The following is a 12,495-nucleotide window of genomic DNA, read 5'->3' as shown; positions in this document are numbered from 1 at the left end:
TGCAAAATAAACTGTAGATTCCTCAAACTCACAAGGACAGACATAATATTCTCAGTGGCTTTCAGGTCCTGTTTCCATCAGTTATTGTGACACACTCGAGTCTTGCTGTGCTCATTGTTGTGGACTGAGGGCTCTCCGCTGTTCAAGACAAACCGGCAATCATGTAACAGCCATCCAAGTGCCCTGTTTGCCTGCCCTCCATAAATGCAGACACAAAGAGGGCACGACATTTCACACAACAGCGTCTGCACAGCTTCCTCCTCCTCATTACGCCTGGTATGCCAGTGAGAGTGAGTGCACTGATGAACTTTGAGCATGAAAGCTGAACAGCCAAGTCCATGTGCAGCATGCAGGAGCAGCCTGACATCTAGTGGATGGAGAGGAGGTGTGCAATTTTGGATAACCACCATACAAAATGACAACATATTATTTTTATGAATAAAAATCAAATCAATGAATTAGAAATATTTTTTATGTTTTATACACTATTTTTTTTCCTACTGCAGTAGCTGCAAGGGTGTTATACTGTATTTGTCCAGCAGATGGCGCAGTCTCTCCAGCTTTTTGCTGGACACAGGCCTTTCCTCTGACTAGGCCTCTTTTGGACACTTGTTTAATTGAAACATTTTGATACAAACAAACTAATATAATAGAAATGTCACATTTTATAACAAAAAAACCCCAAATTAAATCATTTTCTTTTATCCTATCCTAATTAGTGGCGATTATTTTGCCAAAGCAGCTTCAATAAAGTGAAGTTTTGAGGGCAGAAAAACAAGCAACTGTTGTTTTTCATTGACTTTTGCGTGCTTGGACTGAATCTGAAGGGCTGTGTTCAGCTGAGAGCTTAACCACTTTCTGGTGACTTGAATAATGAGCCATAAAAGAGCAGACAAAGAGCCTGTGTGGCGGGTGAGATCCCTCCATCCTTCCTGGTGGGAGGTTTGAGATGAGCTGCGCGGCGCGCACTGCGCGCACAGCCGTCCGTTACCGACGCATCTTCCTGGCCTGCCTCCCCCCTCCCTCGCCTGTCCTCCCTCTCCCCCCGTTAGTCTCGCTCTTTCTTTCTTTCTTTTTTGTTTTTTTCAAAGTCCTTTCCTGTCTGCTCCACCTGAAGGGAAGTGCTCAAACGCCGATAAGGAAATCTGGCCACTCCATGGGCGCAGAGCTCCGGTGAAGAGCCGCTCTCCGCGGTCTTTCCAGGGGATGTAGAGAGCGCGAGGGGGGGAGGACGGAGGCTCCGCTCTGCCCAGCCCGCTGCACCGCCGAGCGGCCTGCCAAGCAACGCAAGATGTCGACCAGAACGCCATTGCCCACCGTGAACGAGCGCGACACCGAGAATGTAAGTGTCCGCGAGGGGGGAAGGCGACGGCGCGCGTGGGAACGCAACAATGGTGACCGGAAAGCTCCTCTTTCACCGCTTGTGTTTGGTGCAGCTCCAGCGCTACTGGAGGCTAACGCTGCACTCGACCAATAGAGAGGGGGGGTTTCCTTTATTCCTCTCTTTCTTTTTGGAATAAAAATCAAAGTGCGCCTCCGCGTGCCCCACTTTCTGAAGACTGCGTCAGAAAGTGGCTTTAGCGGCGCTTTAGCCTCCACGCTGTCCGTCTGTGCGGCCTGTGGGGAGGACTGCCGCTCCCCGCTTGCTGCATCTGGGGGTATTTTCTATTCGACAGCGTCAATACCTCCAAAGGGTGGGTGGTGGAGGTGGTGGTGGTGGTGGGGGAGGTCGTTGTTGCCCTACTTTTCAATTGCAACGCTTGGCATCGCAATGTGGCAGCCGCCCGTCACCGTTACAGGCTAACAGTGCTGCGGGCTGAGGAGGGAGCTTCATAATTAGGCCCCGATGAGCAGGCATTTATCACTTAAGTCACCAGGGACTTCTCTCTGGGTGTGAAGGAATGCTCCCTTTTTTATTATGGTGAACAATAGCAGACATAAAAAGGGAGGCTTTTATTTAATATTTAGAACATATAAGAATCTTAACACATTTTGAGTCATATTTTTAGCCTGCATGGAAGTAGATGCATTATTGAGCATCCCAGTTTCAGCTCCTAATGCATACGGCTAATGCATAGTGTGCCTATTAAAGCAGTCACTACCATTAACCACAAAGATGCTTCTGTGAGGCTGATGATAGGTTATTACCCATATGCAGCTTTATCACCAATAATCAAGCCGCTCACCTCCATGTCTTTTTTAAAATATATTTTTATTAAACAGTTGTGGGGTGTAGGCTGGTTCGGGTGATGCAAACCCTGCAGGGTGTAGCGTTTCCCCTGTGAAATGGGAGCAGGGCAACCTGGGTAATCAGACCAAGGTTTTATTCTCTGTCTGGGCGTGGCGCTTAGGAGTAAAGGATCATGGGATCTCTGACCTGGACTGACATTAGCAGGTGTTTTAGAGGAGAAAAAGCCGCCTGGAGGAGACTGCGTAATGTCTGTGTCAGTGCTTTACCTAATTCACCTTCACACGTGTTTTCTTTACAGCAGACGCATGTATTGGTTGGAGTTTAAGGTGTATTTTATAGCAAAGTTCAATTTTGGTTAAAAAAATTAAAGAAAATGGTATTATAATCAATGTCTTTAAAGAAGATAAAGGTACCAGAGGGTATGAGGAGGAAACTGTATCATTTAAGCCAAATTTTGATGTTTCTGTTAGTTGTACAATGAAATAAATAAGACAATTCAGTACGTGTTAGATTTAAGGACCTCTTCTGAGCTTTAATCAAATTTCAAACAGAAATTGACCATCTTTTTACAAAACAGAAAATGAAATTGATGGTTTGAACCAGGAGTGTCAAACTCAAACGCACAGGGGGCCAGATCAAAAACACACCATAGGTCGAGGGCTGAACAGGATAAACATTTATGGAGCACTCTGAAACAAAATATTTAAAACTTTAAAAAACGTAATTTTTAACATATTTATGAACTAGATATATAACATTACCTGTGATGATGCTAGTGTGAATGCTGAAAGCTGAGTTTGGCTGATGAAGATGCTAGTGGTGATAGCTGAAGATGATGAAATTGATAGCTAAAAATGCTGAAGCTGATTGCGGAATTTACTGAAGCTGATAGCCAGCTAAAATATTAGCTAAATGCCAAATTAGCCTAAAAAAACAAAAAAAAAACCAACTTGGGTTAGCCAAAACAGCTAGCGTGTAGCTAAAAAAATTAGCTAAACTTCAAAACAGCCTAAGAAGCAGAAAACCTAAATTAGCCAAAACAGCTAACGTGTAAATATTAACCTAACTCCAAAACAGCTAACGTGTAAATATTAGCTTGAAAACTGAAAAAACTAAATTAGCCAAAAAGTTAGCATGTAGTGGAAAAACATAGCTAAACTTCAAAACAGCCTAAAAAACTGGAAAAAACTAAATGAGCCAAAACAGCTAACGTGTAAATATTAGCCTAACTCCAAAACAGCCTAAGAAGCAGAAAACCTAAACTAGCCAAAACAGCTAACGTGTAAATATTAGCTTGAAAACTGAAAAAACTAAATTAGCCAAAAAGTTAGCATGTTGCGGAAAAACATAGCTAGACTTCACAACAGCCTAAAAAAACTGAAAAAAAAATCCTCTATTAGCCAAAACAGCTAGCATGTAGCTGAAATATTAGCTAAACTCCAAAATAGCCTAAAAAAATCGTAGTTAATGCCAACTTTAAAACTGTAACTTTTTAACATAAATATGAATAATAAAAAGGCAGGAATATTACTCCAGATTAAATCGACTTAAACCTTAAATACTTACAATATTTTACTCTCCATAAAAATATATTTTGCCAAAATTATACAAGTTAGAAATGAGCGCAAGATAAAATCGGGCCATTAATAACAATAAAATAAAATGATCTGGAGGGCCAAATCCGGCCCTGGGGCCTTGACTTTGACACGTGGTTTAAACAGTTTTTTCTTCTTGGTTGTGATAGTGGAGGTCATCTTCAGAACTAACCGTCCAAGAACACTTTTTCCAAAGAACGGTTCATAAACTGCCAGAGGGGCAAACCAGAGTCCGTTTTTGACTTCAAAATATCTTCAGAAGGAAGTGATGATTTAAAAAAAGAAAACACACACATCAAAAGTTTGCAAATGATCTTGCCCGAGGCAAATGGAGGGAAAGTGTTCACAAAAAGTGAATTTTTTGGCCACTTGGATCAAATTTCTCCTTCTAAATTGTTATTCATGCAGGTGAAGTGATGATTCTGGGTTTGTGTTGATGCCTGTGGCCTGAAATATTAGTAGACAAATTAATTTTAACGACATTTGAATATCCACAGTACGTTAAAAGGCAAATGTTACCTCTTTGCCATGCAAACATGTAGCGGAAAGCGTTTACTCAAAATAAAAATCCCTCCTTTTTGACACAAAAGTTATCGTTTACAGTGTGCAGGCTGTGGAACAAAATAAACAGTTTGGAGTAACTGTGTCATATTTGTGTGCATGCAAATGAGAGTTCAAGACCTTTTCCATTTGTTGCTCTCCTGCAGCACACGTCAGTGGACGGCTTCGTTGAACCCCCGCCTCCCCCGACAAAATCGGCGAGTCGGCACAGTCTGCCGCGATGCCGCAACTCCTTCACCTCTGCAGACGAGCATCCCCACATTGGCAACTATCGCCTCCTGAAGACCATCGGGAAAGGAAACTTTGCCAAAGTGAAGCTGGCGAGACACGTTTTGACTGGACGAGAGGTAAATGCCATCAGTTCTTTGAGGGCAAAGAAAACTGGAAAGTTGAAGGTTTTGCTCGTTAAAAACACGTGTTTTTGCCAAGTTTTGTTTTGACCTGACGGGTCTAACTTCAGATAAATAAGAAGATGTGACACGTGAGTCATTTTTGAATGTAACATTAGCCAAAACAGTAAAGAGAAGCCAAATATTTTCCATAATTTAATAGACTGTAAATTATCTGCCGTTTACTGTGCAGCTATCATCGGAAAAAATGTTGGCCCACTCTTCTTTACAAAATTCATTTAGATTTGTGGGTAATCAGACATAAACAGACTGCCAAAAATTTAGACCCCTAACGGGTTGACTGCATCACCAACTTTTTCTTCTTTTTTCTGATTTTGAGGTCTCCAAATTTGGCCCTAAAACAAAAAAAAAGTTCACTTTGAGATGATGGTTTGACTTTATTTTAGCAGGAACATACTTTGAGGAACACTGGAATCAGACAAAAAAATAACAGAGAAATGGTTTTCCAGGGACGATTCTTGGCAACACGAAACGGCCAGGATGTCAACAGAAAACATCTGCTCATTAACAGCATTTAGAGAAGCCAGTAACACTTTCCTGGATTTCAGAATAGATTTTGAAAAACGGACGGTTTGTAACACATTCATGGGATTCCAGGGCAAAAAAGCAAAAACAGATACTGAAAGGAAAAGTTTTTCGTTTTTGATCCCTAAGACTTAAAGCCTTAGTCACTACTGCCCCTACAGCAGGGGTCTCAAACTGGGGGCCCCAGGGCCATTTGGGGCCCCCCAAGTCAATCAAGTGCTATCTGAGCATCAAATTCGCTTTTGCCACCTCTCTTTTGACCCAAGTCAAATTCACTGCTCGACACCTTGGAGCAAGCGCCGACGTTTTTCTAGACTCCATTCGTTGCCACATCATGGAAAACATGGATGATGTTGAGCGAGTAGCTTGGGTTCATATGCTTTGGAGAACTCTACAGAGACGCTTGAAAGCATGTCACCATGTCTGGGTTCACTAGGTCATTCAGAGATCGCCTGCTGCGATTGCGCCCGACCCCGGCAAGATAAGAAAAGGGTGGAAGCTCAGGACAAAAATCCAGCTGATCGAGTCACTGAAAACGTCACACACCCTAAACTGAGTCCCTGATTGGTTGACACGTCATGTCTTTGTCAGCCACACTCTGTTGTACACTGCGTACCTGTCAGGTTGATGGACACCTTTGCTTTGGTGTTTGGTTAATTTGTGCCGTTTCTACGACCCACAGCACTTTGTGATCGACCTGATCTAGTGTCTTATCCACCCTCATCGGAGACACTGAGTCATATCAGTGTGCAGAAGTGTTCTAGCAGGTCCAGCTGGTAACAGTGTGATCCGCTCAGTGTCCTTTTGATTTTTTTAAAGGGATTGGATTGAGCGTGCTGAACGCAGAGCTTGGCAGAGAAGGTTAGACGCTGCTTTGTTTGTTTGCTTTAAGACCTTTGCTGGCTCATCAGAACGCTAAGACAAGAACCAGCCAGAGAGAGAAACGGTAGCGAGGAACATAACCAAGAAAAATGCAATCCAAGCAATAATTGTGGTCCAACTTTTCAGTTCAGAATGGAGGCCAGGAGGCAGATTTTAAAGCCAAGTGTCCTCCCTCATCAAATTCATGTATAAAAAGATTTATGGATAAAATCTGGAAAACTTAGTAGATAGAAGTAAATCGTTTTATGACCACATTTTACATGAAAATAGTTCAGCATTGATACTAGTGCTGCAGCAATAAATTGATCACTGATCGGCTATTAAAATAGTCGACGACTAATTTAATAGTCGATTAGTCGTTACTTTATATTTTATGGAGTCAGAGTGTAGTTAATTTGAAAGTTATAATGACATTCTTTTATTTTGGCATTTATTAAGGTTTTTTTAGGCTATTTTGGAAATATTTAGCTAATATTTCAGCTCCATGCTAGCTATTTTGGGTAACTTAAACTTTTTTTCAGTTTTTTAGGCTAAATTGGCATTTAACTAATACTTTAGCTGGCTATCAGCTTCAGCGTTTTCAGCTATTAGCTTCAACATTCTTAGCTATCAGCTTCAGCGTTTTCAGCTATTAACTTCAGTGTTTTCAGGTATTAGTTTCAGCGTTTTTAGCTATCAGCTTCAGCGTTTTAAGCTATCAACTTCAGTGTTTTCAGCTATCAGCTTCAGCGTTTTCAGCTATTAGCTTCAGCATTTTTAGCTATCAGCTTCAGCGTTTTAAGCTATCAACTTCAGTGTTTTCAGCTATCAGCTTCAGTGTTTTCAGCTATTAGCTTCAGCATTTTTAGCTATCAACTTCAGTTTTTTCAGCTATCAGCTTCAGTGTTTTCAGCTTTGTACTTCAGCGTTTTCAGCTATTAACTTCAGCATTTTCCGCTATTAGTTGCAGCATTTTTAGCTATCAGCTTCAGCGTTTTTTAGGTATCAGCTTCAGTGTTTTCAGCTATTAACTTCAGCGTTTTCAGCTTTGAACTTCAGCGTTTTCAGCTATTAACTTCAGCATTGGGCTGCACGGTGGCGCAAGTGGTTAGCGCTCTCGCCTCACAGCGAGAAGGCCCCGGTTCGAATCCCGGCTGGGACCTTTCTGTGTGGAGTTTGCATGTTCTCCCCGTGCATGCGTGGGTTTTCACCAGGGACTCCGGCTTCCTCCCACCGTCCAAAAACATGCTTCATAGGTTCATTGGTGACTCTAAATTGCCCCTAGGTGTGAATGTGAGAGTGGATGTGTGAGTGATTGCGGCCCTGCGACAGACTGGCGACCTGTCCAGGGTGTACCCCGCCTTCGCCCATCAGTAGCCGGGATAGGCTCCGGCACCCCCGCGACCCCGAAAGGGACAAAGCGGTCAAGAAGATGGATGGATGGAACTTCAGCATTTTCCGCTATTAGTTGCAGCATTTTTAGCTATCAGCTTCAGCGTTTTTAGGTATCAGCTTCAGTGTTTTCAGCTATTAGCTTCAGTGTTTTTAGCTATCAGCTTCAGCGTTTTAAGCAATCAACTTCAGTGTTTTCAGCTATCAGCTTCAGCGTTTTTAGGTATCAGCTTCAGTGTTTTCAGCTATGAACTTCAGCGTTTTCAGCTATCAACTTCAGCGTTTTCAGCTATTAACTTCAGCATTTTCAGCTATGAACTTCAGCGTTTTCAGCTATGAACTTCAGTGTTTTAAGCTATCAGTTTGAGCGTTTTCAGCTATTAGCTTGAGCGTTTTCAGCCATCAACTTCAGCCTTTTCAGCTATGAACTTCAGTCTTTTCAGCTATCAGCTTCAGCATTTTTAGCTATCAGCTTCAGCGTTTTCAGCTATGAACTTCAGCCTTTTCAGCTATCAGCTTCAGCGTTTTCAGCTATTAGCTTTAGCGTTTTTTAGCTATCAGTTTGAGCATTTTTAGCTATCAGTTTAAGCGTTTTCAGCTATCAGCTTGAGCGTTTTCAGCTATCAACTTGAGGGTTTTCAGCTATCTACTTCAGCCTTTTCAGCTATGAACTTCAGCCTTTTCTGCTATCAGCTTCAGCATTTTTAGCTATCAGCTTCAGCCTTTTCAGCTATGAACTTCAGCCTTTTCAGCTATCAGCTTCAGCGTTTTCAGCTATTAGCTTTAGCGTTTTTTAGCTATCAGTTTGAGCATTTTTAGCTATCAGTTTAAGCGTTTTCAGCTATCAGCTTGAGCGTTTTCAGCTATCAACTTGAGGGTTTTCAGCTATCAATTTCAGCGTTTTTACCTATCAATTTCTACATCTTCAGCTATCAGCACTAGTATCTTCAGCGGCCAAATTCAGCTTAGGCAAGGCAAGGCAAGTTTATTTGTATAGCACATTTCATGTACACAGACAATTCAAAGTGCTTTACATCCATTTACACTAGCATTATTGCAGGTAATGCGATATGTCTAGTTTTTAGTAAGTTTAAAGCTAATGATGGTTAAGAGCTTTACATCCAGTTTGCACATGACCCGATTAGTCGACTAATCTGAAAAAATTATTAGTGATTAGTCGACTATTAAAATAATAGTTTGTGGCAGTACTATTGATACAAATGAGTTGTAAAAGTACCAAGACATCATTCTTAGTTGGTTTTTAAAAGTTGATCAAACCTATTCTAACATAACGGAGTCCTTTTACACCGATGAAAAAAAAAAATCTTTCAATATGAGTTATTAGAAAATGTGGCGTGACAAAAACAATATAAAAACACACAGCAGAAACTCAAAGCGTGAAATTAAAATCTAATGACATTGTTGCAAAGACTGTTTGTGACATTGTAGGTTTGGCCTGATAATCGCTGGTTTAGCTCAGCGGATGTTGTAATGTCCATGTCATTTGTGTCATTTGTGTCCTAAACCACAATTTCATGGCTATTTCTGCTGTACATTGAGAGGAGATGTGTTTGAAGTTTTTTTTCTTTCTATTTGGTTGCATTCCACAGTTAATGGCATCAAAAGTGACCACATCACTTGATCTTTAGGTTCTTCTTTAGTTGCTGTTAGATAAGGTTTAAGCAGATAAAGAAGTAATTGTTTAAACTCATTTAAAGGTCTGTATATGTTGTCTTTTTTTAACAAACTTCATCTTTTTTGAGGTTATTTACTTGTTGTTTTTCTTCCTATACTTAAAATGTTTGGGATTTTTATTCTTATTTTTTGTGCTTACCACAAATATTTATTAATTAAAATCAATGTGAAAAGATGTCAATGTTACAAACACACCAATAATTTGTTTTTGCAGAATTTCCCCTGTTAAAGTTTCCAGATTTAGCAATCTAAAACTTTTATTAATTATGTTAAAAGCCAAACTAAAAATTCTAGCATGCACTATTCAATCCTCGTCTGTGCCTATTATAGAAGATAATAATAATAATAGGGAAAAATATAATTTTAAAATTCCTTATTAAGACTTAATCCGACATGTATATCAGTTTATTGAATTAAGTTGTTGAACTCACTGGATAAAACGTTTAAAGATGAATGATTTATTTATTTATTAGTGATGATTATGCCGTTTTTAGCCAAACTAAGCATAAAATATGTAGCTTTCTCGGAAATAGATTCTGCAGATTCTGAAATAGATATGTTGATGTAATGAGATAATTTTCTTTTCTTTTAATTATATTGTTTTATTTTGAAATAGTTATCATAATCAATCTATCAGTGATGATAAAACTTGCTTTTGTGTTGATTATTCTAGTAGTTGTTGGTCTGAGCTCAAAAATGGACAGACGGTTAGCAGAGAACTTTAGTTGCAAATAAAGTTAACAGTTTCTTGAAAGACATCAGTTAAAACATACAGTTTTCTGTCTTCTTCTCAGGTTTGAGGAAAAATGGATAAATCTTGAACATTTTCTATATCATACCGCTGTAGTATTGATCTGAAATAGTGCTTCCTGCTGGAACTGAAATAGTTCCTTTTTAGCACACAGGTTCATGGCCCTGCGGTTGCAAAACGGGTGCTCAGCGGGAACATCAAAGTGCGCAGGAACACGTGAACAACTTGAGCTTACCAGTGATGCTGTGACTAAGGTTGCCGTCATCTGTCCAAACATTCATGTGTTTTTTTCATGCGGGGATAGTCATAGGGCCTGAGCGCGGCGAGGAGCATATGGCCGCGGAGTTGCGCATGCGCTGAATAATTAACAGTGATGCCTGTTGTCCTTCTGCTGCGCTGAGGCTGAATTATTCACCCAAAGAAAGTCCACTGGAGATCACTCAAACACAAAAAGTGTTTGAGGATTTTGTTAAAATATCTGATACTTTACCAAACATGTTAGTTCATGGCAAGAGAAGGAGAGGAATGGAGTGTCTGTGCACCTGCCCACCTAAGACGTTCTGCAAATAGGCACCACCTGCACACTGTTTCTCCACAGCGTGTGCCACCCTTCAGTCTGAATTCTCCTCCTGCAAGGATTGTATTCCGCTTCCAATGAAGCCTCTGGGTTTGGATGAAATTAAAACGTACGCAGACGTTAGTAGGGGGGAAAACCGTGCTTGTATCTTCTACACCATGACTCAGCCAGTTTTGATGTAAACAGGCGGCTTTAGATTAGGGAAACCCTCTATAGAAGCATCATTTTTGGCTGATGGAATAGCAACAGAGTCTGTATAAAGTGTGATATTTTTTGATCTCCACAGTTTTAATCAGACAAGAAAAGGATATAAAGGAGGAGTTAGTGGAGCGTCCTCACCTCACTTATGCTGCATTATATTTATAAAAAGTAATTTTTTTTAATTTAGTGAGGATTTAATTGTTGCTCAACTTGTTCAGCTTCAAAGTGTGTGCCTTTCTGTACAAAGATCTTTATTTCTACTAGTATTTTTTTCTAATTATTTGGTCTAAGATTGTAATGCGGTCCAAACTGCAACATTTTGTGTTGCAAACTGAAAGGATGTTATCTGTAAACGTGGGAACTGTAGTAGAAGATGAGACCAGAGCTCCCAGCTTTAGACTCTTGACTTCTTTTTTTTTTTTTTTTAGTAACAAACCTTTGTTTTAGTTGTTAAAAAATGTAAGTACACACTATTTGAATTTTTGTCAGTTTTTAAAATTTTAAAATAATTTTTGACTTTGTCATAACACCCACTCAGACACAATACATATCATGTTTCTCTTGTATCATTTTTGCTTATTTTTATTGCTGAACTTTTGTTCAAAAATGTATTTTCCTTCTAAGATACTTGAAACTGTTGAGCAATGTTTTTTCATGCGTGACGTTAAAAAAAATAGAGGAAAGTTAAGTACCAGTAATTACATTTTTGTCAATTTTTTCAGAGAATAACTGAAAACATACTTTATTTTGGTATGTCGTGATATATATCGCTATAAAATAATTTATATCGCGATATACACTTTTTTTCCATACTGCCGAGCACTACTATTAAACATCTGAAAGTTAAGACTTAATTTAAATCTACTGTACAAAGTTCCAAAAAGCTACTTTAAAAGAGAATACATTGGAAATCTTTAACGTTGTTTGTTTGAGAAGTCTCTGGAGGCCTGTAGAAGCCATTTAACTGCATTGGTTAGCTCCAATACCACCATGCTATTGTAATGAATGTGCATCTTTTTTTCTGTATTGAATGTGGTTGGACCACATAAACACATTCAGAAAAATGAAACCACCTCTTTACTTAAGAAACCAGCCATTTCCATACTTCCCTGTGAGGACGAGCTTTCTTCTGGTGTTCTCTGTGAAACTGCTGCGTCGTTCATTTATCAGCGTGTTGATTTATTTTTTTTTTTTTGTACTGGTGACTCTGCAGTCCGGCTCTGTTAGTGGTTTGCAGAAGCTGCTGAGTTCTGTGAAAGTGAGGAGAGCATGTCTGTTTCGCTTTGCATTTCGGGATGATTATTGCGATGGGTGCAGCTGGCGGTCGATAGCTGACCTGCACAGTCATGCAGACGGACGCTGACCTAACTGACTCACAGGTTCAGCCTCCTAAGCTGTGAGTTTAACTGTGTATGTTCCCATATTGCATCTCTGTCTAAGTAACCGTAGATTATTTGATAGATTTAAATAGTATATAGCAGGGCTGCCACGGTTAGTCGACTAGTCGACTATTAAATTAGTCCATAACAAATTAAATAGTCGATTAGTCATTACTTTATATTATATTGAGTCAGAGTGTAGTAAAGTTGAAAGTTATATTGGCACTCTGCTAGCTTTCTGGAATATTTTGGCATTATTAAGATTTTTCAGTTATTTCAGAGTTTAGCTCATATTTCAGCTATATGCTAGCTGTTTTGGCTAATTTAGTTATTATTTTTTTTTTTTTTTAGTTTTTT

General features: G+C 39.7%; 1 protein-coding gene across 6 annotated transcripts in view; it reads left to right on the top strand.

Annotated features, from left to right (window-relative positions):
- Window positions 1-799: 799 nt before the first annotated feature.
- Window positions 800-12,495, top strand: part of LOC112161594 (serine/threonine-protein kinase MARK1) — a 35,706-nt gene continuing 24,010 nt past the window's right edge. For 3 of the 6 annotated variants that reach the window (XM_024296839.2, XM_024296835.2, XM_024296834.2), the window contains exons 1-2: window positions 801-1,342; window positions 4,494-4,694. In XM_024296839.2, coding sequence (XP_024152607.1) covers window positions 1,292-1,342; window positions 4,494-4,694 — 252 coding nt within the window. In that variant the 5' untranslated portion in view covers window positions 801-1,291. Of the gene's footprint in view, window positions 1,343-4,493; window positions 4,695-12,495 lie in introns of all 6 variants that reach the window. The other 3 variants (XM_024296838.2, XM_024296837.2, XM_024296836.2) reach the window with 2 other exon arrangements.

The sequence above is a fragment of the Oryzias melastigma genome, linkage group LG15 (genome assembly GCF_002922805.2).
Source record: "Oryzias melastigma strain HK-1 linkage group LG15, ASM292280v2, whole genome shotgun sequence".
NCBI lineage: Eukaryota > Metazoa > Chordata > Actinopteri > Beloniformes > Adrianichthyidae > Oryzias > Oryzias melastigma.
The sequence above is the reverse complement of the archived record's forward strand: the minus strand, read 5'-3'. Positions and strand labels throughout refer to the sequence as shown.